This window comes from Theobroma cacao, chromosome 6, assembly GCF_000208745.1.
Source record: "Theobroma cacao cultivar B97-61/B2 chromosome 6, Criollo_cocoa_genome_V2, whole genome shotgun sequence".
In the NCBI taxonomy this organism is placed as follows: Eukaryota; Viridiplantae; Streptophyta; class Magnoliopsida; order Malvales; family Malvaceae; genus Theobroma; species Theobroma cacao.
This window is the reverse complement of record NC_030855.1, coordinates 24,919,417-24,947,238: the sequence shown is the minus strand read 5'-3', so window position 1 is coordinate 24,947,238 and position 27,822 is coordinate 24,919,417. Positions and strand designations below refer to the sequence as shown.

The 27,822-nt window shown below is 35.7% G+C and overlaps 2 protein-coding genes and 1 pseudogene across 2 annotated transcripts; all 3 read left to right on the top strand.

The window, feature by feature from the left end:
• LOC108662464 lies at positions 6,197 to 15,061 on the top strand (annotated as a pseudogene).
• On the top strand, positions 15,891 to 23,666 carry LOC18597066. The gene is made up of 14 exons (XM_018122869.1): positions 15,891 to 16,830; positions 17,439 to 17,570; positions 17,705 to 17,826; positions 17,953 to 18,163; positions 18,397 to 18,634; positions 18,793 to 18,943; positions 19,028 to 19,350; positions 20,464 to 21,272; positions 21,749 to 21,880; positions 22,014 to 22,135; positions 22,284 to 22,494; positions 22,724 to 22,961; positions 23,106 to 23,256; positions 23,340 to 23,666. Exons 1-14 carry the CDS (start codon positions 16,023 to 16,025, stop codon positions 23,664 to 23,666), a joined length of 3,975 nt encoding a protein of 1,324 aa, XP_017978358.1. The 5' UTR covers positions 15,891 to 16,022.
• Positions 24,390 to 27,277, top strand: LOC108662469 (cysteine-rich receptor-like protein kinase 10). The gene is made up of 7 exons (XM_018122891.1): positions 24,390 to 25,311; positions 25,419 to 25,553; positions 25,662 to 25,783; positions 25,850 to 26,060; positions 26,145 to 26,382; positions 26,558 to 26,708; positions 26,791 to 27,277. The coding sequence occupies exons 1-7, from the start codon at positions 24,495 to 24,497 to the stop codon at positions 27,121 to 27,123; spliced, it is 2,007 nt and encodes a 668-aa protein (XP_017978380.1). The 5' UTR covers positions 24,390 to 24,494; the 3' UTR covers positions 27,124 to 27,277.

The window sequence follows — 27,822 nt, the reverse complement described above, 5'->3', positions numbered from 1 at the left end:
CATTCAAGGTATGCATTGGATTAATCTTGCCTGGCATTACAAATTTGTATTATATTGTTATGCCAATTGTATCATGTTTAATTACTTTTCAAAAAAACAATAATTACATCATGTTTTTGAAGTCATTTTTAGAAGAAAAGTTCAAGAGAATGATGAACAGAATATCGGGAGAGAGAGAGAGAGAATTAAAAATAATTCAAAATTTAGGAAAAGGTATTTTTCTTTTATTCTCTTGTAACATTTATATTAACCTCCTTAGATCTAGCTTTCAATATTATGCATTACAAACTAACTCAGCTGAGCACGGAACCAAATGCCATTGATTTCTGTGCTTCAGCAACAGGAGCAACAACTCTCTACCAACAAAGCAAAATAAAAGAAAACGAGACACAGATAAAACGGCAAAGCATGGTGCCGTATGACACTAAACTAAGACTTATGACAAAACAACAACATTTAGAACATACAAACTTTAAAAAAAAAAAAAAAAAAAGCAAAGCTACATCGTTTAACTAACAAGCTTCCAACTTCATAATGCCGTTAGTTCCCTCCAATCTCCAACAGCTTCCAATCTTCATTCTTCAGCAGACTTCAAAACAAAGAAAAAGATTAAATCTTCAACACTCCCCCTTAATCTTTGATCTGACAAATTTCCAGGCATAACCTAAGATCCTCAAACCTTTCTTTACTTAGACTCTTTGTGAAAATATCAGCATATTGTTCACCGGTAGGACAGTATTGCAGATTAATCTCATTGTCCTTCACAACATCTCTCAAAGCATGATATCTAACCTTTATATGCTTGGTTCTACCATGCTGAATACGATTCTTAGCAATTGCTATTGCAGACAAGTTGTCAACAAACAACACAGTACCATTTCCTACTTAAACCCCAAATCTTTCAATACTTTTCTCAACCATAAAGCATGATTAGCAACAGCTATTGTTGTTACATACTCAGCTTCAGTTGAAGACTGAGCAACTAACTGTTGCTTCTTAGAATTCCAAGTAAAGATAGCATTGCCAAAAGAGAAACAATATCCTCCAATACTCTTCGAATCATCTAAAGATCCAGCCCAATCACTATCACTAAAACCTTTCAAATCATTACTTTCTTCCTTTAGAAACTTCAAGCCATAACCAACAGTACTTTTTATGTACCTTAGAATCCTCTTGGCAGCTTTCAAATGCAGAATTGAAAGATTTTGCATAAATCAGGACAAAAAAATGGTAGCAAACATTATGTCAAGCCTTATAGAAGACAAATACAAAAGAAAACCAATCATACTTCTGTAAACTTGACCATCAGTAGGATTTGAGTCATCATTCTTACTGAAACTAACACCAGAAACCAAAGGAGTTGGAACTATTTTGCATAAGGACATGTTAAATTTCTTTAACAAATCCTTTGCATACTTAGACTGATGCAAAGCTATCTCATCTTTCAACTAAACCACTTCCATCCCTAAGAAATAAGTCATCAACCCTAAATCAGTCATCTCAAATTCCTTCATCATTTGCTACTTAAACTCCTCAAACACATTACTGTTAGAACCAGTTAGTAATAAATCATCAACATAAAGAGCCATTATAAGAGCAACTGAGCCATTTAAACACTTCACATACAAAGTTGACTCAGTAACACTCTTTTGAACCCCTTGCTTTATAAAATGATCATCTACTCTCTCATACGAAGCACGGGGGGCTTGCTTAAGACCAAACAAGGTCTTAATTAATTTGCAAACTTTTCCTTTAGAACCTTTTACCACATAACCCTCAGGTTGCTCAATCAATATATCTTCTGAAAGGTAGCCATTCAAGAAAACAGATTTAACATCTAGATGGTAAATTCACCATCCTTCTCTAACAAACAAGGCAGTCAACATTCTAATATCGTGCCTAGCAACAAGAGCAAAGGTTCCCATATAATCTTCACCATAAATCTGAGTATATCCTTTAACAAAAAGTCTTGCTTTGTACTTATTCATTGATCCATCAAGATTTAGCTTTGTTCTGAATATCCACTTAACACCAATCACATATTTTCCTTCAGGCATGTCTACAAGCATCCAAGTATTGTTTTTCTGAATCATATTATTCTCATTACTCATGACATCTACCCAATTTTTATCAGTTACAACTTCTGTGTAGCTTGCTGGTTCTGAAATAGCCACAGTGCACCTATTGTAGATCTCACTCAAACTTTTAGTGCCTCTCACAGCAAGCCTTTCATCTTCAATATCATCTTAATCAACTTCATCATCAGCTAGAAATGAATCTTTCATTGTATTAGTCACTATTTTTGAAACCTTAACAGTGTTTTTAATCCAGTTCTAACTTTGCCCTTCATCAAAATTAACATCCCTGCTGATGAACACTTTATTAGATTCAACATCATACAATCTGTACCCCTTGGATACCTCACTGTAACCAATACGAACAGCTAACTTTGACTTTTCATCAAATTTGGATCTCCTCTCATCAGACACCTTTGCAAAACAAATACATCCAAAAACTTTTAGATAAGCAACAGAAGGTTTTATCCAAACCACAGTTCAAAAAGAGTTTTTTGAGATAACACTCTAATACAAACTCTATTTTGAATCTAGTTGGAGGAATTAACTGCCTCTGCCCAAAACTTCTTAGGCAACCTTATCTGGAAAAGCAAACATCTTCCCATTTCAATTAAGGTTCTGTTTTTTCTCTCAGATTTACCATTTTGCTGTGAATTGTAGGTGACAATTAACTGATGCCGCACACTATGTTCAGTCAGGATTTTCTCAAATTCTGCTGTAGTAAATTCAATATCATGATCACTTCTCAAAGTCCTTATAGTTAGACTTGAGAAGTTCTCTACTAATGCTTTGAACTTAGTTAAAGTCTTCAAAGCATCAAACTTTTGCTTCAAGAAATAAACCCAGCAATATATAGTAAATTCATCAAGAAACAGTATATAATACCTACCTTCACTAAGTGAAAGAACTTTCATAGGTCCACATATGTCAGTGTGGACTAACTCCAACTTCTGAGATGCTTTCCAACTGCTCTTCTTAGGAAATATCTTTCTAGTCTACTTTCCATATTGACAAATTACACACAACCTTTCTGGTTTAACAATGCTTGGTAAACCATTCACCAACTGATCAAATGCCATCAAAGACAAGGAATCATAGTTCACATGTCCCAATCTTTTGTGCTGAAGCTCAAACTTATCCTTCTCACTGTACAAAGCTATATTCACACTGTCCTTCAAATTCACTAGATAACAGTTATTCTTCATCTGAACATTGAATATTTCTTCACCACAAGAATCAAATACAGTGCAAACTTTATCTTTGAACAGTAAAACATAATGTTCATCTGCCAACTATCCAACACTTAGCAGATTATGATATGCTTCAAGCACATAATGAACACTTCTAATATATCTCATACCAGATGTTGTTTTAACAGCAACAATATTGACTTTGGAAATAAAACTAGTATCAAGATCAGTAAACATAAACTGATTACCTGTAAGATGATGAGAGCAAGCACTATCCAGCAACCAAACACTACATTTACCAAATTCCCCACCTATCTTAACCATGAACAAGACCTCTTCACACTTACCTTCCTACTCAGCTACTGCAACTTGAGCCTCTAGTTCTTTTTTCTTGTTCTTGCATACTCTTTCAATATTCCCCAATTGTTGGTAGGCCCTACATTTGACATTTGGTTTGAATCAGCAGTATCGTTCAGTATGATTCTTCTTCTTGCAATTTGGGCAAGGAAGATATTTACCAATTGACTTTCCCTGCTTTTCATCAATAGTTTTAGTTCCTTTCGACTTAGTCTTCTTGAAACCATTACCATTTAGTTTTAGCAATCAAGGCATTCTCTATAAAGTTTTCAAGCTTAAGAGCTTTTCTCTATTCAAAAGCTAGTAAAGTATAAATTAATTCTTTCATAGAAATCTTAGTTAAATCCATTAAATCCTTTAATAAAGTTACCTTCGATTCAAACTTATCTAACATACTCACTAGAATCTTATTAACCATCCTCTGATCAGTGACCTCTTGTCTTAGCATTTTAAGCTGATTCACTAGCTTCAATAGCTTGTCTATGTACTCTTGAATGCTTTCCTCTTCCTTCATCTTCATCACCTCAAACTGTTGAGACAAATTCATGATCTGCATAACCTTGGTTCTATCATTTCCTTGATATTCTTCTCTTATACTATCCCACACTTGCTTAGGATCTTTCAGATGCGTAATCTTTCCAAAAATCGACTCTAACACAGCTGACTAAAGACTAATCAAAACTTTATACCTTTTTGCTACTTCCTTCAAGTGTTGCTTGATTTGAGCAATGGTTGGATTAGCATGCCTTTGAACAGGCATCTCACCAGACTCCACCACGTCCCACAAGTCAAATACCTTGAGATAGGACCTCATTTTCACTACGCAAAAGGGGTAATTCACACTAGTAAACACAAAAGGTAAAGCTACACTGAATCTAGTTATAGCCATCATGAAAATCAAAGATACTGAGAATCAACAACAGTGTATTACAGGTACCTTAAGACAATCTGCTCTGATGCCATGAAGTGATTTTGAGAAAAAAAGTTCAAGAGAATGATGAACACAATATCAAAGAAAGAGAGAGAAAATAGAGAGAATTAAAAATAATTCAAAATTTGGGAAAAAGGTATTTTTCTTTTATTCTCTTGCAACATTTATATTAACCTCCTTAGATCTAGCTTTGAATATTATGCATTACAAACTAACTCAGCTGAGCACGGAAACAAATGCCATTGATTTCTATGCTTCAGCAACAAGAGCAACAACTTTATACTAATAGAGCAAAATAAAAAAAATGAGACACAGATAAAACAGCAAAGCATGGTGCCGTATGACACTAAACTAAGACTTATGACAAAACGACAACATTTAAAAAATACAAACTTTAAAAAGAAAGCAAAACTACATCCTTTAACTAACAAGCTTCCAACTTCATAATGCCGTTAGTTCCTTCCAGTCTCCAACAGCTTCCAATCTTCATTCTTCAACAGACTCCAAAATAGAGAAGAAGATTAAATCTTCAATAGTTTTATTACAGAGGATAGAGAAAATAGCCAAGAAGTTCAATTACTTAACTTGGTAAAGGGAAGAATTCGCTATGAGCATTCAAGCAAAAATCCTAGTAGAGAAAGAGATGCGAGATCTCAAGAGTTTCCTTCAATTCAATTACATATTTTACATACAGTGACAAATCACTTTTGTTATGAAAATAAGCTTGGGGAAGGTGGATTTGGCCCTGTATACAAGGTAATTATGGTTAAAGCTTGATGCATAAGTTAATTACATAACATGATTAGAGCTTGATGTGAGTGAATGAAGCATGTTAATACTTTAGAATCCTAAAGCTTTTTTAGTTGAATTATAGTATGTTACATACATTAATAAATTCTTTCAAGGTACACTACTAGATGGTAAAGAAATTGTAGTTAAAAGGCTCTCATGAACTTCTAGTCAAGGGCTGCTTGAGTTCAAAAATGAAGTCATGTTAATTGCCAGATTATAGCATAGAAATCTGGTAAGGCTCTTAGGATGTTGCTTAGAGAAAAACAAAAAGTTGCCAATATATGAATTCATGCCCAACAGAAGCCTTAACCTTTTCTTGTTTGGTTTGATCTTTTAACCTTGAGCCTTTAACTAACAACACGATCTTGCAAATGAAACAATGGTGAAAAAGTTAACTAGTTATTGGTTTTTGCTATTTTGCAAATGCAACAAAATTGTTGCAATGGAAAAGTAACAGGATTTGTTCTCCATCCTAGTTGTACTATGCAATATGGAGTTACCCCATTATATAGCCCAAGTAACCAAACTATAGTAACTTCGTCCCCAACGTCGCCTGCAGCTCCTCCTTCAACGTCGCCTGCACCTCTTTTTTTACTTCTTCCACCTTCACCTTGTTCGTTTTATAAATCAATATAATATAGTTGATGTATTATTTACATCGAAAATTAGTCACTTTTTTTGTCCAATCTCCTTTCTTTTGTTGGATCATTAAATTGCTTTTCTTCCTGCAATTAGTTTGAACCGGAATATCATTGCATTGATTTCCACCCCAAGCAACCATTTTTTTTTTTTTGCAAAGCATTGAGATTTCATTAATAAGGGATTAACAAAAAATTTCCTTGGTAACAGTAATGATACAAGATAACATAGGAAGAGACATTCCCCATTCTATGTTGGTTCTTATATATATTGTGTAGGTAAAAGTAAAGCTAAGACTATGCAATCACATTTTGTTTTATTGCAAAGGATAAAGAAAATAGGAAAATAGTTCAATTACTTGACTTGGTTAGGAGAAGAATTGGCAAAGAGCACTCAAGTGAAACTTTTAGGGGAGAAAAGGTGGCGAGATCTCGAGAGTTTCTTTCATTTCAGTTGCATATTTTACATGCAACGACAAATCGCTTTTCTAACAACAATAAGCTAGGGGAAGGTGGATTTGGCCCTGTATACAAGGTAATTATGGTTAGTAATTTTTATAGGAGTTAACTCTTGATGCATAAATTTATTATGTAACATGATTAGAGCTTGATACTAGTAAATGAAGCATGTTAATATTTCAAAGTTTTGAAACTATTTTCCAGTTGAATTGTGGTATGTTACATAATTTAATAAATTCTTCCAGGGTACATTACCAGATGGTAAAGAAATTGCAATAAAAAAGCTCTCAAGAACTTCCGGTTAAGGGCGACATGAGTTCAAGAATCAAGTCATGTTAAGTATCAGATTTCAACATAGAAATCCGATGAGGCTCTTCGGATGTTGCTTAGAGAAAAACGAAATGTTGCTAATAAATGAATTCATGCCCAATAGAAGCCTTGAAATTTTCTTGTTTGGTTTGATCTTTCAACCTTGAACCTTTAACTAACAACACTATCTTGCAAATGAAACAAGGGTGAAAAAGTTAACTTGTCATTGATTTTTTCAAATTTTCATTATTCCCAATTGGGACCTTTGTCAGATTCAAGCATGTCTAATAAACTGTCTTGGCTAAAGCGATTTAGCATTATAAAAAGAATTGCTTGAGGTATCACGTATTTGCACAATGACTCTCGTCTTAAAATTATTCATAGAGACTAAGTAATGTTTTACTTAATCATGAGATGAATCCTAAAATTCTAGATTCTGGTATGGCAAGAATTTTTTTTACGGAGATCAAAATCAAGCAAATACAAATAGACTAGTTGAAACATAGTAAGTCTACATATTCTTCCCAACTCATTTCCTCTTCAGCTTATCGAGAATGGACATTTTATTATTATTATTTTGGAATAAGAATACTTTTTCATTGATTCATCAAAAATCATACCAAGAATACTAATACTAAACATTGACTTACCACCTACCCCGTATGTCTATCATCCCATGGAGCTAAGCCTTATTAAAAACCTTAGCACAGTAAAACCCTTTGGGAAAACCCTTTGTTAAGGAAAAAAGAGTACTCACCAACCATGGAATTTTATCAGTTCATTTACAAGTTCAAATTACCCATTAGAACTCAAAAACATATTCCTATCATTATCAACAACATTTTGGATAAGCATTGGTAGATCTGGGACTTCATTCCATGCTATCTCCTCACTACCCATTCTTTTAGCTACTTGGGCAATCAAATGTGTAGGCTTATTGATATCTTTAGAACAGAAATTAATGGATTGACAGCTAATCCTCTCCATCAAAACAATGCAATCTTCAATTAAGTTGCCCTAAGCTCCAGTAATTTGCTTCTTCTTTATCCATCCTGCAATCAATTGGTTATCCAGATAAATATCATTGATCGTAATATGTTCTTTTTCACAGTAACTTAATGCCAAAACCAGTGCCTGCAACTTAGCTTCCTCCACTCTTGCACTAATCTGTATTTTCCTTGCTGTCGCAAATAAAAACTGACCATCTGATCTTCTAATTTTAAATCCAACACTTACTCTCATTGTTTCTTCTACTTGGTCCATTGTCGCATCAAAGTGTAGAGTCACATTTCTCGATTGAAATCCTCTAATATCTCTTCCCATATCATGGCCAACTGTTCCACTATCATCCATAGCCATACAATATTGACCTTTCATGTCAAGTCCAAGCTCAATAACCTGTACTGGGTCCATATTCTAATTTTTGAAAATTCTTAAATTTCTTGCTTTTCATATGGCCCACAATATACATACTATATCTCTAACATCCCCTTGGCCAACTCTGCCACTCACTTGGTTAAGCCAATCAAAAATAGAATTGTAATGTACTTCAAAGTCTCTGAATCCCCACCTTGAAGTTAGCCATGTTGCTCTCGCAAACTAACAGCAACACAAAACATGAAAATCAGTTTCTTCAGCTTCATGGCATAATACACAATTAATATCCACATTAATTTTTCGTTGATTTAAAGCTTTCGTGGTTGGGGGGGCAACCTTCAAAACTTTCCACACAAAGAAGATAATTTTCCTTGGAATATTTAAACTCCATAATTTCTTCCAGAACACATCTAATATTCCATTTGAACTACTAGTCTCTGAAGCAGACAAATAAAATGACATCAAGCAATATCCAGACTTCACTGTATACTCTCCATGCTTACTATTAGCCCACACTTGCTTATCTGAAGTGTTATTGAAATTGCCCAAAAAATAACAAAGATAAAACTCAGAGAAATCAAGCAAATAAAAAAACACAAGAATTTACGTGGTTCGCCCTCTTGCCTACGTTACAATAAATTAACCTCTATGGTTCCCCAAATCAACCCAAAATCCCTTATACACTTTTTCTCAATAACCTCTCAAGAACACTCATCCAAAGCACTCTAACTCCACCTAGAGTAAAAGGATAGAGTTATAAGGTGTCCCTTCTCTAGACCTCTCAAAGCACTACTTGCAATTTTAAAGCCTAGAGATCCACTTTTATAATATAAATATTCAAAGTAGAATGTAATTAGGACTCGATATGGAATAAAAAGTTTAAAACCATACAACTACTCAATGTTGTACACAAACAAGAATCCTAATCAAATAAGACCTAGAATTTTAGTTAACCTAAAACTCAACAAATCTTCACCTTTGACTTGAATTCAAACTCCTTAAACCTCTTCCACCAGACGCACTTAATTGCAACTTCTGACTCCACCTACTTTCCAATGCCTTGAACAACTCTTCAAGCATAAGACTTTCCAAATCATTAGCCTTTATAATTATCACGACCACACATACCGAATCAAGCATGGTCCAACACTCGATTCTACAAAACGACCAATGCACTTGTGTAGCCGTCAAGTCAATGGCACTAATTGACTTCGAAAAAGGACCTCGACGACCTTTTTAATTCATTACGAACAAGATTTTTCATCCTTTCACCATCGTCTACACCATGGGAACCTTTCATCACCTCCTCGCCAAATGAAATCTTACTTTGGTAGCCACCATCCCCTGTGCACTGTTCCCATCATTTCGAGGCCTCACATTTTAGACGATATAAGCCATTATACAAATTTCCCTTCATTAGGACCATGTCGCATTGTGCGACTTTTACCACTCCATCGCAAGCAGAATATCCATACCTTTTGGAGTCTAACAGGCTCAATGATATTAGATTCTTATGCATCTCTGAGACATAGGCCACACCACCCAAAGAACGCACAACCCCATCAAACACTTTGATTTTCACCACTTCAAAACCTATGACCTTCACTATTGACTTATTACTCAAACTCAAATTCCCAACCACCACTTCTTGAAGTAAATCAAAATAATCTTTTTGATAACATATGTGAATGGAAAAAGTATAATCTAAATATTAATAAGAATTTTCATCCATATTTTCTGAGATTGCAAGGACATTGTCGTAACGTGCGGGTCCGGGAACCCGACTGCTAGATGTAGTATGGTTTGGGAGTCGCCACTAATCTTTTTTTCTAGGTGTGATTGGCCACCCTATTTCGTTTTACTCGATAAAATCCTAAATTAATTTTAGGTCTGTCGAAAGAATGATAAACTGGTCTATGTATCTTTTAGATTTGGGTTCGGGAGTACGATTACGCACGGAGAAGGGTTAGCACTTCCTTAGCACCCATTCCACGAACAGTACTATTTAATCTTAAGTTATCCTATTATAGCCTACTTTTGATTTTATTCTTATATTTTCTCAATCCTTGCTTATTAACTAATTTTTATCAAGTTGGCTGATTTAGTCTTTTATTCAGTTTTGCATATGCACATGATGCGAGCGTAAAATGATGTCATGATTTGTTTGTTTTAAATAATGGGATCAACAATTTTTTATTGAAAAATCATTCAAAGACCATCCCAACGCTTTGGTGAAGTCTCAACATTTTTCTCACCTAGAGATATCCTCGAAAAAACTCGTCTCTACAAGTTTTTCGAGGAAATCCCACCATCGAAACTCTAGCACCATTTGCAAGATAAATGTGGCATGCTATGACAGATTAAAATGATGATGTCTACATGCACGCGTTTATTGACTTAGGTGGTTCATAATTCATCCAATTATGTGTTTAATAATTTATCACCTAGTTTATATGTTTATTATTATTTATTATTTTTTTCATGGATTATTTATTTATTTTATATCTTTTTTTGTTTTCTATTTAGATCCATATCCTTTAATTAACGTTGTTGATTAATATTTTACTTGATTATATAGCTTATCAAATAAACAATTAATTAATTAATTTTTTAAACGATTAAATTAACTTTATTTAGTAATATTTATTTAAGCTAATGAACTAATTATATTAATTTAAGTTCAAATGCAACATTATGTCAATTTATTTTTTAACAATGACTATTTGACTTAACGGGTATTGGAGTTTAGAGTTCGAATTTATCCCGACGTTTCGGTGAAAATTCATCTCGAACTTCGCACCAAAAAAAGTTCACTTAAAAGAGGCAACTCTTTGCCTTTCTTAGGTGAAATTTCTCAAATAATCGTTTCATTTTTCTTATAATTTTATATTTGTATCATGTATTTTTATATATATTATATTTACAAATATCTAAATATATTTATAATATAGATATTTCTTTCTTTTCTCTATTTTTTTTATTCTTCTCATTTGCTTATTATTATTACTATTTAAAAAAAAACTATATCTATTATTAATTTTCTTACTATTTATTTACTTATTATATATATATATATATATATGTTCTTCTAAACTATGCATCTTTACTATTATTTTTTTATTATTATTACTATCATTATTTTTTTTATTTTGATTTTCTAACATTAAAATAAGCATTCATATTATATATGTATATATATATAAATAACATTTCCTAATATGGTTTAAATTATAACAAAAAAATACATTTTATTTAACAAAATGGGCTAAACCCAAAACGAATTGAAACAAGCCCAAACCAAAGTGAAGGATTATACCTTTCTGGGCTCAATTTAGCCCAGTTCAATGTCCCACAGAAGTCCAAATTTGCTGCGCCTGATCTGCTTCCTGAGGCCCATAAGGCAGAGTTCAAAACACACAGTTTTGGGTGCTTGTTTGGCAGACTGGAATCCTTCCAAAATGGTGTCGTTTTGAAATTCCTAACCTTAAGTATTTAAACCTCCCTTTTCCCTTCTCCTCTCATTTTCTGCCTTTTTTTTCTCTCTCTAACCGCACCCTCTCTACCTTCTCTCTAAAATTTTTCCTTTCTTTTTCTCTTCAAACTCCTCCCCCCCTTTGCCTTTCTAGCCACCGACGGTAACCTCTCTTTCCTCTTCTACCAGTGATTGCACCCTCATCAACTCACCGATCTTTCTCTCTCTTCTCTAACCCCTCTTTTCTTTGATGGTAGCTAACCTTTCTCTCTCTCCTTGCCGCAGATCGGCAGATCTAGACCCCCAAGAGTTCCCCCCTTTGTCGTCGATCCTAAATGACTAACTCTTCCTCCAAAAGAAACAAACCAAAAAAAAACCTCATTTACCCACTACTTCTCCCATTTTCGTTTATTCTTTTTGTAATTTTTTATTTTTTATTTTTTTTATTTGTGGATTGTGGATTGTGGTTCTTGACTGCTAGATGTTTAGGATTTTTTTGATTGATTTTTTTTCTTTCGTTTCCTCTGATTTTTCCAAAATCTCCCCTGTTTTGCGAAATTGTTGGTTCTTATAGAACCTAGTTGTTCAAATTTTTGGACAACTGGAGAGGGCAATCATGCTTTTCAGCATGAATCTCAGATGGGTGCCTTCAAGTCAAAAACATATCTATCGGACAGATCTTCTAATCTTAACCACCGAAGGAGCATTTAATGCTCCGTTTTTGTTGACTGTGGAGGCCATGCGGGTCTCCAGACTCTTCTTTTTCTTTTTATTTTTATTTTTATTAGATTTATTTATTTTTATTTTTATTTAATGGGTGTCTACAAACATCACAATCATCACCTTCAACAATGAAAGCACACTCATGTTTGTTCTTATTCCTTTCATCCCCTTTTGTAGGACAATCTCTTTTAATATGTCCATACCTTTTGCATTGAAAGCACTGAACATTGTTGGATCTAGACTTACCACCCTTAGATCCCTTACCGGTTGACTTATTTCTTTGAACCTTAGTTACTAATGTCAAGCCACTTGGATTTCTATCCCCTTCCTTACTTTTCTTTGGAGCTTCACAAGACAATAACGTTGCTTGTGCTTGTTCTAATGTTATTGTATCCATCCCACATATCAAAGATTCCACAAATACCTCATAGGAGTCTAGAAGCGAAGTCAGGACCAACAGTGCCTTTTCCTCTTCCTCTATCTTCACATCAACCGTCTCAAATTCATTCATATGCTTCATGAGATCTCCATTCTCCTCTATCTTTAAACAATACAACTTTCGCCTAAGTTGCAACTTGTTAGAAAAACTTTTCGTTAAGCAAATTTTCTTTAACTTTGCCCACAATCTTGGAGCAGAATCTTCATCAATAACATGGTTAAACACGTTATCTCCAATGCAAAGTCGAATAATGCTCACACACCTTTGCTCTAACTCTGCCCATTCAACACCCTTCATGTCATCTAGTTGTCTTTCCTCATTTCCTAGCAAGAGGCAAATTAAATCTTGCTGCACAAGGAGATCTTTCATCTTTCTTTGCCACTGCGTGAAACTAGTCTTCCCATCAAACTTCTTAATTGAAAAATTCGTAAAACTAATAACTTTTGACATCCTTGTTGAATCTTGAATTTACTAAACCTGAAGCTCTGATACCAATTTGTTATGAAAATTGCCTAAGAAACAACAAAGATAAAACTCAGAGAAATCAAGCAAACAGAAAAACACAAGAATTTACGTGGTTCGGCCTCTTGCCTACTTCCACGGAGTGAAACTATTCTTTTATTATTAAGAAATTAAAGTATAATAAATTAACCTCTATGGTTCCCTAAACCAACCCAAGATCCCTTGCACACTCTTTCTCAATAACCTCCCAAGAACGCTCATTCAAATCACTCTAACTCCACCTAGAGCAAAAAGACAGAGTTACAAGGTATTCCCTTTCTAGAGCTCTCAAAGCACTACTTGCAATTCTAAAGCTTAGAAATCCACTTTTATAATATAAAAGTCCAAAGTAGAATGTGATTAGTACTCGATGTGGAATAAAAAGTTTAAAACCATACAACTACTCAATGTTGTACACAAACAAGAATCCTAATCAAATAAGATCTAGAATTTTAGTCAACTTAAAACTCAACATAAAGGAAGTCTCAACTAAAGGGAATAGATAAAATTAAGTTACTCTCATATGGAGGAAAATAGCTCATTACTTTCTCAGCATCCCACATCACATTGTCCTCATCAATTAATTCTGACACCATCATTGAAGCATTCACATTCGCCTCATAAGTCATTGCAACTCGTATATTTTTGCCATTTCCAATTCTCCATATTAAACCTTTCTTAAGAACCACTTGACTCTCTCTAATACTCTTCCAAAGGTAGCTTGGGTTAGTCCCTTTTGAGGCATCCATGAAGCTCACTTTCGGAAAATATCTTGCTTTAAGTATTTTAAAAGTAAGAGTTGGATGCTGCATTTGCAATTTCTAGCCCTGTTTAGCCAACAATGATAAGTTGAAGCTTATCTGGAATGGACATTATTATTATTATTATTATTATTCATTTTTGCCATTGTAAGTTATCCAAATTTATTAAAATTAAATGAGTTTAACTTATAACTCTGTTCACAAAATTTTATGTTTTTGTCAATTCTATGAAAACTATTTTACTTTTAATCATTTATAACATAAGTCAGTCTTTGTGAATGCAATGCAATAGTCAAATAATCAGTTATTATCAAAATAAAATATGTTTCATGATTAACAGTTAGAACAAAACACGTTTTGTTATTGAGGCATCTAGTTAATATTGATTCATAACTTTTCAAAAAAAAATATTGATTCATAACAGTACAATGTTAAATGTTCATATTTAATATTGATTTCTCTATTTCTAAAATTTTCTATTGATCATCTAATTCTATCTTTATCCTTTTTCCATTGCTTCCTATAAATTGAAATAGTGGATACATGGCACCCGAAAATACAATGGAAGGACTTTTTGCTAGAGATCATAAGTGGAAAAAGGAATAATGGTTTTCATCTGTCAGAGCATGGTGAAAGCCTCCTAACTTTTGTATGTTTATATCCTTTCTTTGTCTTCAAAGATTATATGAGTCCTCCTTATATGCTAATTGTAAGTAACAATTGTGTAGGCGTGGAAACTATGGTCTAAAGGTCAAGGAATGGAGCTAATAGATCATCTCCTTGTACAGTTTTGTGTTGATGCTGAGGTGCTTAAATGCATCCATATTGGGCTATTATGCGTGCAAGAAGAACTAGCCGATAGACCTAGAATGACACCTGTGATTGTCATGTTGGAAAGCGAGACCATAACACGTCCTCAATCAACAGTATTTGCATTTTTTGTTGGACGTGTTGTTACAAAACTAATTGAACCCACTTCAAATAATAGAATCTGTTTTGTTAACGAGGTTGCAATTTCAAATTTGTCACCTCAATGATTGATTAGTGGGTGTAACTTCCTTTATTTCTTTTTTATTTTTTTTCACTACCCCAGGAAAAGCATAAAGAATCTACTACTAAGTAATGACAAGGAACAACATCTTGCTTTATGTCACTATTCTATGGATACTAGCTGAAGATATTTACAAAGCTTTTCTGGGTTGACTCGGTGAGCTTTCCTAAAAAAATCTGAATCTAAAGTCATGAATTTTGCATAATTTCATCCATACAAACAATTTTGTATAAGAGAGTTGTCAACTAAAGAAATAAGAATGGACTTGGATCATGGGCTTTCTCTGCCCTTTTACCTTTGCCTAGGGAGCACTAGCTTTCTACGCAAAGCCAATTAATTAGCCATTGTTTTTTCAGCCAATAACTAAATATTCTTGAAACCAGATGACTTTAACATGTGAGATTCTGTGATACTCAATATCTCACATTTGATGTGAATGTGATTGTTAAAATTCATATAACAATTTAAATCCATCACTATTAGCAATTTGAGCTTAAATTTTTGAGAATCACGTAATTTAAGCTAAAAAAATTATTAAATCAGTGGTTAGATTTGAATCGTTATAAATAATATCAGAGTATGTATCAATCTAATATGAGTTAAAATTATGATACTTAATATTTCACATATGATGTGAATGTAATTATTAAAATTTATATAATAATCTAAGCTCATCACTATTAATAATTTGAGTTTAAGTTTTTTAGTGACAATAGTTGGACTTGTTTTGACTTTTTGTCCAAAGGGTGTGACGTCTCTGACATCCTGAAACTTTAACCCCAGAAAGAAGAAAAGAAGAGATGTTCACAACTGTCAAAATCTCAATACTTTCTTAGCAGCAGCGTGGCTACGCGTTTTTGCTTTGACTTGAAATGTACGGAAGATTATATCATTGCCAAAGCCTAAGACTAATGGAGAAGAAAGGAAACAAGATCCCAGGATGACCAATGCCTTCCATCAAAATCTGCCTTGTGCTTGTGTTTCTCTCTATCTTTAGCTTCACCAGTTTAGCCGACCCAATGTTCCTGTACCACTTCTGTTCCAACGTGACCACTTTCCCTGGAAACAGTCTCTACATAAGCAACACCAATAACCTCTTCGCTTATCTCTCCTCCAACGCCACCGGCCATGACGGATTCTACAAGACCACCGCGGGGCGGAACCCTAACATGGTCTATGGTCTCTATCTCTGCCGTGGGGATGTCCGCCCTGAAATTTGCCAGGACTGCATTAACCTTGCTACTGCCGGCGTAGCTCAACGTTGTCCTAACCAAACTTGGGCTATAATTTGGTATGATCAGTGTATGCTACGTTACTCGAACCAGTCCATCTTTTACTCCATGGCTGAAAGTCCCAAAAAAAATATGCTGTATAATAGAGATGTCACGGAACCAGAGCGCTTTAACCGGCTAGTGGCAACTCTGATGCAAGACATAGCAACTCGGGCGTCTAATGCTTCAATGGGGGCTAAAAAGTTTGCGACAAAAGAGGAAACGTTTACGGCGTTCCAAACAATTTACAGCCTAGCACAGTGCACACCGGACATTTCCAGAGGGGATTGCTACAGATGCCTTCAGAAAGCTATTGCAGATTTGCCAAATTGTTGCAGTGGAAAAATAGGAGGATTATCTCTGTACCCTAGCTGTAACGTGCAATACCTAGTTTCCCTATTCTATGACAGAAGTAACGAACCTATAGCTGCTCCGCCCCCAGCGCCGCCTGTACCTCCTCTTGTACTTCCTCCACCTCCACCAGGTCCGTTTAATAGATCAATATAATATAATTGATGTATCATATACATCGAAAATTGATCACTTTTCTTTGTCCGATTTCCATTGCTTTTGTGGGAGCGTTGGATTCGTTTTCTTCCTCCAATCAGTTTGAACTGGAATATCAGTGTATTAATTACCACCCCAAGTAACCCTTTAAGGACCGTGAGTCTTTGAATCCGTTTACGAATCTCTAATCAATTTTTTTTTGGATATTTAACGTTGGCCTAAAAGTTCAAAAATTGTTTGCTTAAAATTGAAGGATTGTACTTAGAACAAAAATTTCAGTAGTGAAGGAACAATAATGAGGAGCTATAGTCGTTTGATTTTTGTTCTGCTCACATCTAATTACGTTTGTAGATCTGCAGCATATAGATCCAAAGCTCTGTTCATCTTTTCAAGATGCTAATTCTGAAATCGCACTGTCAAATAACTTGTGAGAAGTCTAACAGGGTCTAATCCTACGTTGCTATTTGTATTCAGCTTTCTTGTAAAGATAGGAAATTCCTGTTCCTTTGTTAGACGAGGGCCCAGAGAGTTCTACCATTTGTTTTCAATGCAAAGAAAAGTAATTAAGCATTCTTCTTTGCTCAGGTAAAAGGGGGATATCATCACAGAGAGTAATCAAAATTGTTGTTCCAACAGTTAGCTTCTTGGTTTTCTCCACTTTCTGTGTTCTAGGCTGGGAAGCAAGGAAGAAACTAATCGTGCGAACAATGCAATCTGGTAAGCCAAAATGGCCAATAATATGATCAGATAACTCAAACTACATCTTTACATTTTCACTCAAAAGATTTGCTGAGTAACCAATGTCTTTCATTATATATTGCCTGCTGTTGGTTTATATATATAATGTGTAGGTAAAAGTAAATTGAGGAATATGCAATCTCTGCATTTTGATTTGAGTATAGTTGAAGCTGCCACAGACAAATTTGCTGAAGTTAACAAGATTGGTGTAGGCGGATTTGGCAGTGTGTATAAGGTGAGAAATGAAGCTTATCATGATTACAGGGTAGAGTTCATTAATTTCAGTACAATTGGTTGGAGAGTTAGAGGGCTCCTAGGTTGTCAATTAGAACCAATGAACATTATTATGGTGTTTGATTAGGGTACACTTCCTGATGGACAAGAAATAGCTGTCAAGAGGCTATCAACAAGCTCTGGACAAGGTGATGAAGAGTTCCAAAATGAGGTTGTACTGGTAGCCAAACTTCAGCACCGGAATCTTGTGAAGCTATTTGGATATTGCCTAGACAAAAATGAGAGGATGCTCATCTATGAATTTGTGCCCAACAAAAGCCTTGACTACTTCATATTTGGTTTGGTCCTTTTTCAACGTATATGCTTTTAGTTTTCACCAATAAACAACCATGCAATGCATCTAATTACACTGAAATTTCTATGCATACGGCATCCCTATTACTGAATAAAATTGACCAAAACGATGGCACCTTTAAATAAAAAAAAATTTGTTTATCTTACTGCTCTTGTTCTATTTATAGTAGTTGATCATGACAAATCTTTCATTTTGTATCTGGTTTCTAACCTTTAGATCCTGAAAAACAAAGGCAATTGAATTGGTCCAAACGTTACAAAATAATTAAAGGGATTGCTCGAGGGCTTTTATACCTTCATTCAGATTCACACCTCAAGATCATACACCGCGATCTTAAGGCTAGTAATATTTTATTGGAAGAGGACATGATGCCAAAAATTTCTGATTTTGGCATGGCAAGAATTGTTGGGGAAAAAAAAAGTGTAGAATGTACCAAGAGAATCGTTGGCACATAGTAAGTTAATTTCCAAGCCAAGCATTTCTCTTTACTTGTTAAAATATGTGCTTTTGGCATTGGTACATTATGTTGTCATTTATAAAATTTGACAAAATTATATTTTAACTCAACATTTGCTTCATCTTTGTTTCATTGCTAACGATGTTATATTGTAGTGGTTACATGTCTCCGGAATATGCAATGCATGGCCGATTCTCTGAGAAGTCTGATGTATTTAGTTTTGGTATTTTGATACTAGAAATTATATGTGGCAAAATGAATACAAGTTTTTGTCACTCACAATATACCGAAAACCTGCTAACCTATGTAAGTCCAAGATGAAATTAGTTTTGAGTTTCAAAGTCTTATAAAAGATGCAGTATGTTGAGAAGTAATTCATGGCTGTTGCAGGTATGGAGACATTGGAAGAATGGGACACCGATAGAATTGATGGATTCAACCTTACAAGATTCTTATGTGAGCAATGAAGTTCTTAGGTGCATTCAGATCGGCCTGTTGTGCGTTCAAGAAGATCCAAGTGCAAGGCCAACAATGGCAAGAGTCGTTCTCATGCTTAGCAGCCCTTCTGTTACTTTGCCATCACCTAAAAAAACAGCATTCTTTTTTGGCACCATAACAGGACGTAAGTTTTCGGAGCAGCAATCTGATCGATCAAAAAGTACGTCATCGTCAGCCTCAGTGAACGAGGCATCGATTACTGAACCATTCCCTCGGTAACCAAAGTGTGTGAGGCGAACTCTAAGATAATGCATTGTGGACATCGTGATACCTAAGCATGTATTCGTGGTCGAAATCTTTGAAAAAAATTGATATTCGAAGTCTTGATTTTTTTAATTCGATGAATCTTACGGAGTGAAAACGGTTCTCTGCCCCGTTCACTCTGTTGTGTATGTGTTTTTAAGTGGTGGCCGATGTGTTGTTTTTTGGTGGTGGAGGGATTCGTTTTTGGGATAAAACTGTAGAGTAAAAAAGTACAGTAACAACATTGTACCCTTTAGAAAGTATTTATTTTACACTCTAAACTCTTTAAAAAAAAAAAAAGTAATGAAAGTACTCAGAGCTAACCTTTGACTTTGCCGTGTTTGATACGAAAATAAAACACTGCAACCAAAATTCAATTGAATTCAGAAAAAGAAAAATCAACAGAATTCATAGAGTAGTAATTGATACGGAACTTTAGGACTATGGGGAGATGATTGGGTTGTGATAGTTTTTTCTTTTGTTCATAATTGAAAGACGTACAGGGCCCTTTTGCAGGTGTAGTAAGTGATTAGCTGGTTGCTGATATTGGTTTTGTATGGGTATACCCTCTTGTTTTGTATGGGGCATAGCTTGACAAAATCTTTGTAAAGAGGCGAAACAAGTCCCCGCTTTTGAGAATACTACTGAAATTTAAAAAAAAATAGAGTAATAATTCCATTCGTCAATCAGCTTTGCTTTTACAATCTCTAATTAACCCAAAAAAATATTTTCTCTTGTAATACTCATTACCCAAGGGTGAGGGATGCCTTAGACCAAAGGCCTCGACGCAATGCTAATTAACTAGCCATTGCTTTGTCAGCCAATAACCAGAGATTGCTGAAACCAGACGGCCTTGGGGTGTGACCTTTTGTCCAAAGGGTGTGATGTGTTTGGCATCCTGAAGACCTTAATCCCAAAAACGAAAAAAGAAACGAAAGGGGTCTTCTCAACTGTCAAAATCTCAACTGCTTTCTTCGGAGAAGCGTGGCTAGATATTTTTGCTTTGGCTTGAACCGTTCAAAAGGCAATATCAGTGCCAAGCCTAAGACAAATGTAGAACAAAGGAACAAAAACTGATTATGACCAATGCCTTCCATCAAAATCTGCCTTGTGCTTGTGCTTCTCTCTATCTTCAGCTTCACCAGTTTGGCTGACTCAGATTACCTGTACCACTTCTGTTCCAACGTGACCATTTTCACCGGAAACAGCGTCTACATAACCAATATAAATAACCTCTTCTCTTACCTCACCTCCAACGCCACCGTCCTTGATGGATTCTACAAGACCACCTCGGGGCAGAACCCTAACATGGTCCATGGTCTCTTTCTCTGCCGTGGGGATGTCCTTCCTGAAATCTGCCAGGACGGCATTAAACTTGCTGCTACCGACGTAGCTCAACGTTGTCCTAACCAAACTGGGGCTATAATTTGGTATGATAAGTGTATGCTACGTTACTCGAACCAGTCTATCGCTTACTCCACGCCTGAAAGGCCTAAAGTAAATGTGTGGTATGATAATTATGCCACGGAACCGGACCGCTTTAACCGGCTAGTGGCAACTCTGATGCAAGACATAGCAACTCGGGCTTCAAATGCTTCACTGGGGGCTAAAAAGTTTGCGACAAAAGAGGCACCATTTACGGGATTCCAAACAATTTACAGCCTAGCACAGTGCACACCGGACATTTCCAGTAGGGATTGCTACGGATGCCTTCAGGGAGCTATTGCAGATTTGCCAAATTGTTGCAGAGGGAAAACAGAGGCATTTGCTCTGTACCCTAGCTGTACCGTGCAATACCAAGTTGCCCCATTCTATAGCAGAAGTAACGAAACTATACCACCTCCGCCCCCAGCGTCGCCTGCACTTTCTCTTGTACATCCTCCACCTCCATCAGGTCCGTTTAATAGATCACTAAAATATACTTGATGTATAATTTAGATCAAGGACCGAGAGTCTTCGAATCAGTTTTCGAATTTCTTAAGCAACTTTTTCTGGAAATCCAAAATTTGCCTAAAAGTTCAAATATTGTTTGCTCAAATTGAAGGACTATTCGAACAAAAATTTCAGTAGTGAAGGAACAGCAATGAGGAGCTATATTCGTTTAATTTTTGTTCTGCTCACATCTAGTTACGTTTGTAGATCTGCAGCATATAGATCTAAAGCTCTGTTCTTCTTTTCAAGATGCTAAGTCTGAAATCACACTGTCAAACAACTCGTGAGAAGTCTAACAGGGTCTAATCCTACTTTGCTATTTGTATTCAGCTATCCTGTAAAGATAGGAAATCCTGTTCCTTTTTTAGACGAGGGAACAAATAGTTCTATCATTTGTTTTAATGCAGAGAAAGTAACTAAGCATACTTCTTGATTCAGGTAAAACGGGGATGTCATCACAGAGAGTAATCAAAATTGTTGCTCCAACAGTTAGCTTCTTGGTTTTCTCCTCTTTCTGTGTTCTAGGCTGGAAAGCAAGGAAGAAACTAAGTGCGCGAAAAAGGCGATATGGTAAGCCAAAATTGACTATAATATGATCAGATAAACAACATCTTTACATTTTCTCTTGTACAAATGATTTGCTGAGTAACTGATGTCTTTCATTATATATTGCCTGTTGTTGGTTTATATATATAATGTGTAGGTAAAAGTAAAGCTAGGAATATGCAATCTCTGCATTTTGATTTGAGTACAGTTGAAGCTGCCACAAACAACTTTGCTGAAGTTAACAAAATTGGTGAGGGCGGATTTGGGAGTGTGTATAAGGTGAGAAATGAAGCTTATCATGATAACAGGGTAGAGTTCATTAATTTCCACGACAATTAGTTGGAGAGTTAAAGGGATCCAACCTTGACCTTGAAAACTAATGAAAATAAACTATTTCAAGAAATGATTATGGTGTCAATTTGATTAGGGTACACTTCCTGATGGACAAGAAATAGCTGTCAAGAGGCTATCAACAAGCTCTGGACAAGGTGATGAAGAGTTCGAAAATGAGGTTCTATTGGTAGCCAAACTTCAACACCGGAATCTTGTGAAGCTATTTGGATATTGCCTAGACAAAAAGGAGAGGATGCTCATCTATGAATTTGTGCCCAACAGAAGCCTTGACTACTTCATATTTGGTTTGGTCCTTTTTCAACATATGTACTTTTAGTTTTCACCATAAAACAGGCATGCAATGCATCTAATTACACTGAAATTTCTACGCATATGGCATCTCTTCTTTTGAATAAATTTGGCCAAAAGATGGCACCTCTATATATATATATGGTTTACCTTACTGTTTTTGTTCTATTTATAGTAATTTATCATGAGAAATCTTTCATTTTGTTTCTGATTCCTAATCTTCAGATCCTGAAAAACAAAGGCAATTGGATTGGTCCAAACGTTACAAAATAATTAAAGGGATTGCTCGAGGGCTTTTATACCTTCATTCGGATTCACACCACAAAATTATACACCGTGATCTTAAGGCTGGTAATATTTTATTAGACGAGGACATGACACCAAAAATTTCTGATTTTGGCATGGCAAGAATGATTGGGGAAAATAAAAGTCTAGAATGTACCAAGAAAATTGTCGGCACATAGTAAGTTAATTTCCATGCCAAGCATTTCTGTTTACTTGTTTGGCATTAGTACATTCTGTCCTCATCCATAAAATATGACAAAATCACATTATAATTCAACCTTTACTTCATCATTGCTTCATTGCTAACAATGTTATATTGTAGTGGTTACATGTCTCCAGAGTATGCAATGCATGGATGGTTCTCTGAAAAGTCTGATGTATTTAGTTTTGGTATTTTGATACTAGAAATAATATGTGGCAAAATGAATACAAGTTTTTGTCACTCACAATATGCCGATAACCTTCTAACCTATGTAAGTCCGAGATGAAATTAGTTTGAGTTCCAAAGTTCTATAAAAGATGTAGTGTATTGAGAATTAATTCGTGGCTGTTGCAGGTATGGAGACATTGGAAGAATGGGACACCAATGGAATTGATGGATTCAACCTTACAAGATTCTTATGTGAGCAATGAAGTTTTGAGGTGCATTCAGATCGGCCTGTTGTGCGTTCAAGAAGATCCAGGTGCAAGGCCAACAATGGCAAGAGTCATTCTCATGCTTAGCAGCTCCTCTGTTACTTTACCATCACCTCAAAAAACAGCATTCTTTTTTGGCACCATGACAGGACGTAAGTTTTCGGAGCAGAAATCTGATCCATCTAAAAGCACGTTATCGTCAGCCACTGTGAATGAGGCGTCCATTACTGAACTATTCCCTCGATAACCAATGTGCGTGAGGCGAACTCCAGGATTATGCATCATTGGCATCGTGCTGATGGCCATGTGCACAAGATTTGTGATACGCAAACATGTATACTTGGATGAAATCTTCTAAAAAATATGATATTCAGAGTTCTGAATTATTTAATTAGTTGCATCTTACAGAATGAAAATCTTTTGCCCCCAAAGCATGCTCCGTTCTGTACCCGTTCATGAGAATAGTTTTAGAGTCATGATATAGGAGTTTGATTTGATAAAAAAATAGATGCAAACTCGGATAATTTGCTAGTATAGTGAAGGAAGTGTAGTGGAGCGACGGTGAGGTTTGCGGGGGAGGTGGTTGGGGTCGTGACAAAAGGTTTTGAAAGGGCAGAGAGCGGGTCATGGTTTGCAGAGGATTACCTTTCATTCTGACGAACCATGAAAAGAAATATCGTCAGTCCATGAATCAATCGTCCTGCCTCTGCTGGCCCCACTCTCCTGACTTGAGGGCATAAATTCCAATTTAGAGTCCGTGCTCTCTCTGTCTCTCCCTATCCTTATTTACCACGCAAGCAATACGCGTCCTTGACTTTGCCACTCGATTCTCGGCTTTAAGAGTCAAAGTCTTCCACTGAATGGCGTCAACGTGCCCTTTTTGTTATTTTATTTGTTTATTTTTATAAACAGAAATTGTTTTTTTCTCAACAGTTTATTGTATGATTTATGGTAAAATTAGCCTCCAAGTAAGTAAATTCTTGGAGTGGAGAGATGTATTTCACCCAGAAGAAGCAAGTGCTTATTTAAACCCCTTTCCAGTACTCTGAAAAACTAGCAAGAGCTGATCATCACCATGGTTTCGTTTCATATCTCCATGACCCTTTCATTTTGCATCTTCCTTTCCTTGCTCTGTCTGAACAGTGAAGCAGCAGTTGTTTTCTTGGATTTCCACTGCGGTTCAAATACAACTACTTACACTCGGAATAGCACTTATCAGAGAAACCTCAATTTCCTTCTCTCGTCTCTTCAATCCAACACCACCCGTGAAAGTGGATTCTATAACCTCACCGTTGGCCGAGACCCTCCGGATATTGTTTATGGCCTCTTTCTCTGCCGCGGCGATGTCACCCAAGATATCTGTCAAGAATGTGTTAGCACAGCTTCCGGTGAGATACTTCGACGTTGCCCCAACCAGAAAACGGCTTTGCTTTACTACGACGAGTGCACCTTACGTTACTCCAACAGGTCCTTTTTCTCCGAATTGGAAACAGAACCTAGTTTGCAACTGTTGAATACAGGGAATGTTTCACAACCAGACCGATTCATGGAGTTGCTTGCAAACACGACGAAAGAGATAGCCGCACGAGCAGCTGCTGATCAGTCAGGAAAAAAGTTTGCTACTGAAGAAGCCAATTTCACCAATTTTCAAACGCTTTACACACTCGCTCAGTGCACCCCGGATTTATCTGTGTCCAGTTGTGATACCTGCCTTACAACAGCAATTTCTTTTCTTCCGAGTTGTTGCCTTGGAAAACAAGGGGGCAGAGTCGTATTTCCGAGCTGTAACGTCAGATATGAATTGTACCCTTTTTACCGGATCACAGCGCAACCGCCATCACCGACACCAGTTCGTCCTTCCCCTCCGGCGCCACAATCTAAAAGTAAAGGAGGTAGGATCGAAACTCAAAATCAGAAGAGAGAAAAGGCAGTAATCTTTGTACTTAGACTTTCTAGCATGTCAATTAATTATTGTATGCCTGAATTTATTGTCGTGCAGAGAAAAACAAAGTTTCATCAACAATTATAATTGCCATTGTTGTCCCGGTTGTTGCCTCTGTGGTGCTCTTGGCAGCGGGCTTCTGTCTTCTTACTAGGAAACGAAAGAAGTACGATGCCGTGGAACAAGAAAACGGTAAAGAACAGTGAATTTTTCTCTATCACAGTCATTCATCAAGCATTTTTTGTTTCTTCGATGGAGTGAAACAAAAGGCTAATACTTGAACAAATTTTTATCATCTAGCTGCAAATGAAATTTCGACTGTGGAGTCCTTGCAATTTGATTTTGCCACCATTGAAGCTGCCACAGACAAATTCTCTGCTGTTAACAAGTTGGGTGAAGGTGGATTCGGTCCGGTTTACAAGGTAGAAACTTTCACCTGTTGGAAACAAATTAATTTGGTACCTTACTGAAATTGTTTAAATTATCAGGGCAAACTCCCCAGTGGACAAGAAATAGCTGTTAAAAGGCTATCAGGAAGATCCAGCCAAGGTGCGGAAGAATATAAGAATGAGGTTGTATTGGTAGCCAAGCTCCAACATCGAAACCTTGTGAGACTTTTGGGATTTTGCTTGGAGGGAGAAGAAAAATTACTCATTTACGAATTTGTTCGCAACAAGAGCCTTGACTATTTTCTATTCGGTATGGTCTAATCGAACATTATTTTACTTCTGAAACCAAATTGCCTTTCTGCAAATTATTATAACTATATCAAATATGTCCCAGGACTTGAAAAGCAAGGACAATTAAATTGGTTCAAGCGATACAAGATAATAGGAGGAATAGCTCGAGGAATTCTCTATCTTCATGAGGATTCTCGACTTAAAATTATACATCGTGATCTCAAAACTAGTAATATATTGCTAGACGAGGATATGAATCCAAAAATTTCAGATTTTGGTTTGGCAAGAATTTTTGGAGTTGATCAATCTGAAGGCAACACAAGTAGAGTTGTTGGAACATAGTAAGTTTTTAAAAATTTTATATATGTTTAGCATTATTTTCCTACAATTAGTAATTAACTTTCCATCAAAATTAATAAAAAAATTTTCTAGATGAAAACAAGATTGTAGAAGATTTCTTATGTCTTAATTTCTAAGGATGACATTGCTATTCTAACATTGTTGTATGGCTTGTAGTGGTTATATGCCTCCAGAATATGCAATGCATGGACAATTTTCTGTTAAATCTGATGTATATAGTTTTGGAGTCATAATTTTGGAGATTATTACTGGAAAGAAAAGCAACAATTTCCAATCAACAGATGGAGCTGATGACCTCTTAAGCTATGTGAGTATGACCAGAAAAATTATATAACGTATTCTAGAAATAAATTGCAAAGTACTAAACACCATTCCCCAACGTCTTTCAGGTTTGGAAGCACTGGAACAACGGAACACCCTTGGAACTATTGGATTCAAGTCTGAGAAGTTCTTATTCTAGCAATGAAGTCATTAGATGCATCCACATCGGCCTGTTATGCGTTCAGGAAGATCCAGCCGAACGACCCACCATGGCAGCAATTGTTCTCATGCTTAACAGCTATTCTGTTACTCTCCAAGCACCTCAAGCTCCTGCCACTTTCTTCATTCCCCGAAGTGAGTCGAATTTTCCAACAAATGAAGAGGAGTCGGACCAATCCGCTAGCAAGTCAAGTCGATTTTCCGTCAATGAAGCTTCCATTTCTGACTTATATCCTCGGTAGTTTAGGGTTGAGAATAAGAACCAATAAGGACATGTATCGTATACAACTATAGAAGTCGTGAGCTCTCTTTTCCTAAATTATAGTTATAAGTTAATGTATTATATTGGTTTGCCAATAAATGAAGATAACTTCAGCTACGAAGTTGTTAAGATCAGTTTTAATTCAAAAAAGAAGACAATATAATAGTAATTTTTAAATTAAGGTATATGTTAAAAAAGTCAAAATTATATAAAAATATAATTTATATATATAATAGTATGCCTTTAATCAAGTTAGATCAATATACTTGCTAGAGCAGTCCAATCTTTTGACACCTCTACATAATTCTTTAATATATTATTACAGTCTTTTGCGATTCTTTGGCCAAGTTCGGTGTGGATGGTAGCTTTATGTCAGCAGTTGGTAGTAACCCCTTTATAAGCATACTCTATTTTTTTGGCAGCTGTAGTCTATGGTTCATATGTTGTGTTGTTCATTGTCTGTTTGATGTTTAAGCGTCATGGTACTGAGTACCAATACGCAAGATTAGTGTTTAATGGTAGTGAGTACCACCAGGCGATGTTTCTTTTCTATTATTTTTGTTCATTGACTTATCCCCTAATCTGGATAGATCCTTTTACTGGTATTTATATATCATTTTGATTGGTTGAGGAAAACCAAGTTCTTTAATATATTATTAATATTTTTACCTTTTAGATA

Bases quoted from the DNA above. Each gene is read 5' to 3' on its own strand.
- LOC18597066 (XM_018122869.1), top strand. From the start codon at position 16,023: ATGCCTTCCATCAAAATCTGCCTTGTGCTTGTGTTTCTCTCTATCTTT. The intron at 19,351-20,463 runs GTAACCAAAGTG...CTGATTATGACC, and splicing joins ATTACTGAACCATTCCCTCG to AATGCCTTCCATCAAAATCT. The intron at 21,273-21,748 runs GTCCGTTTAATA...TTCTTGATTCAG, and splicing joins ACATCCTCCACCTCCATCAG to GTAAAACGGGGATGTCATCA.
- LOC108662469 (XM_018122891.1), top strand. From the start codon at position 24,495: ATGGTTTCGTTTCATATCTCCATGACCCTTTCATTTTGCATCTTCCTT. The intron at 25,554-25,661 runs GTAAAGAACAGT...TTTATCATCTAG, and splicing joins TGCCGTGGAACAAGAAAACG to CTGCAAATGAAATTTCGACT. The intron at 26,383-26,557 runs GTAAGTTTTTAA...TATGGCTTGTAG, and splicing joins AGTAGAGTTGTTGGAACATA to TGGTTATATGCCTCCAGAAT.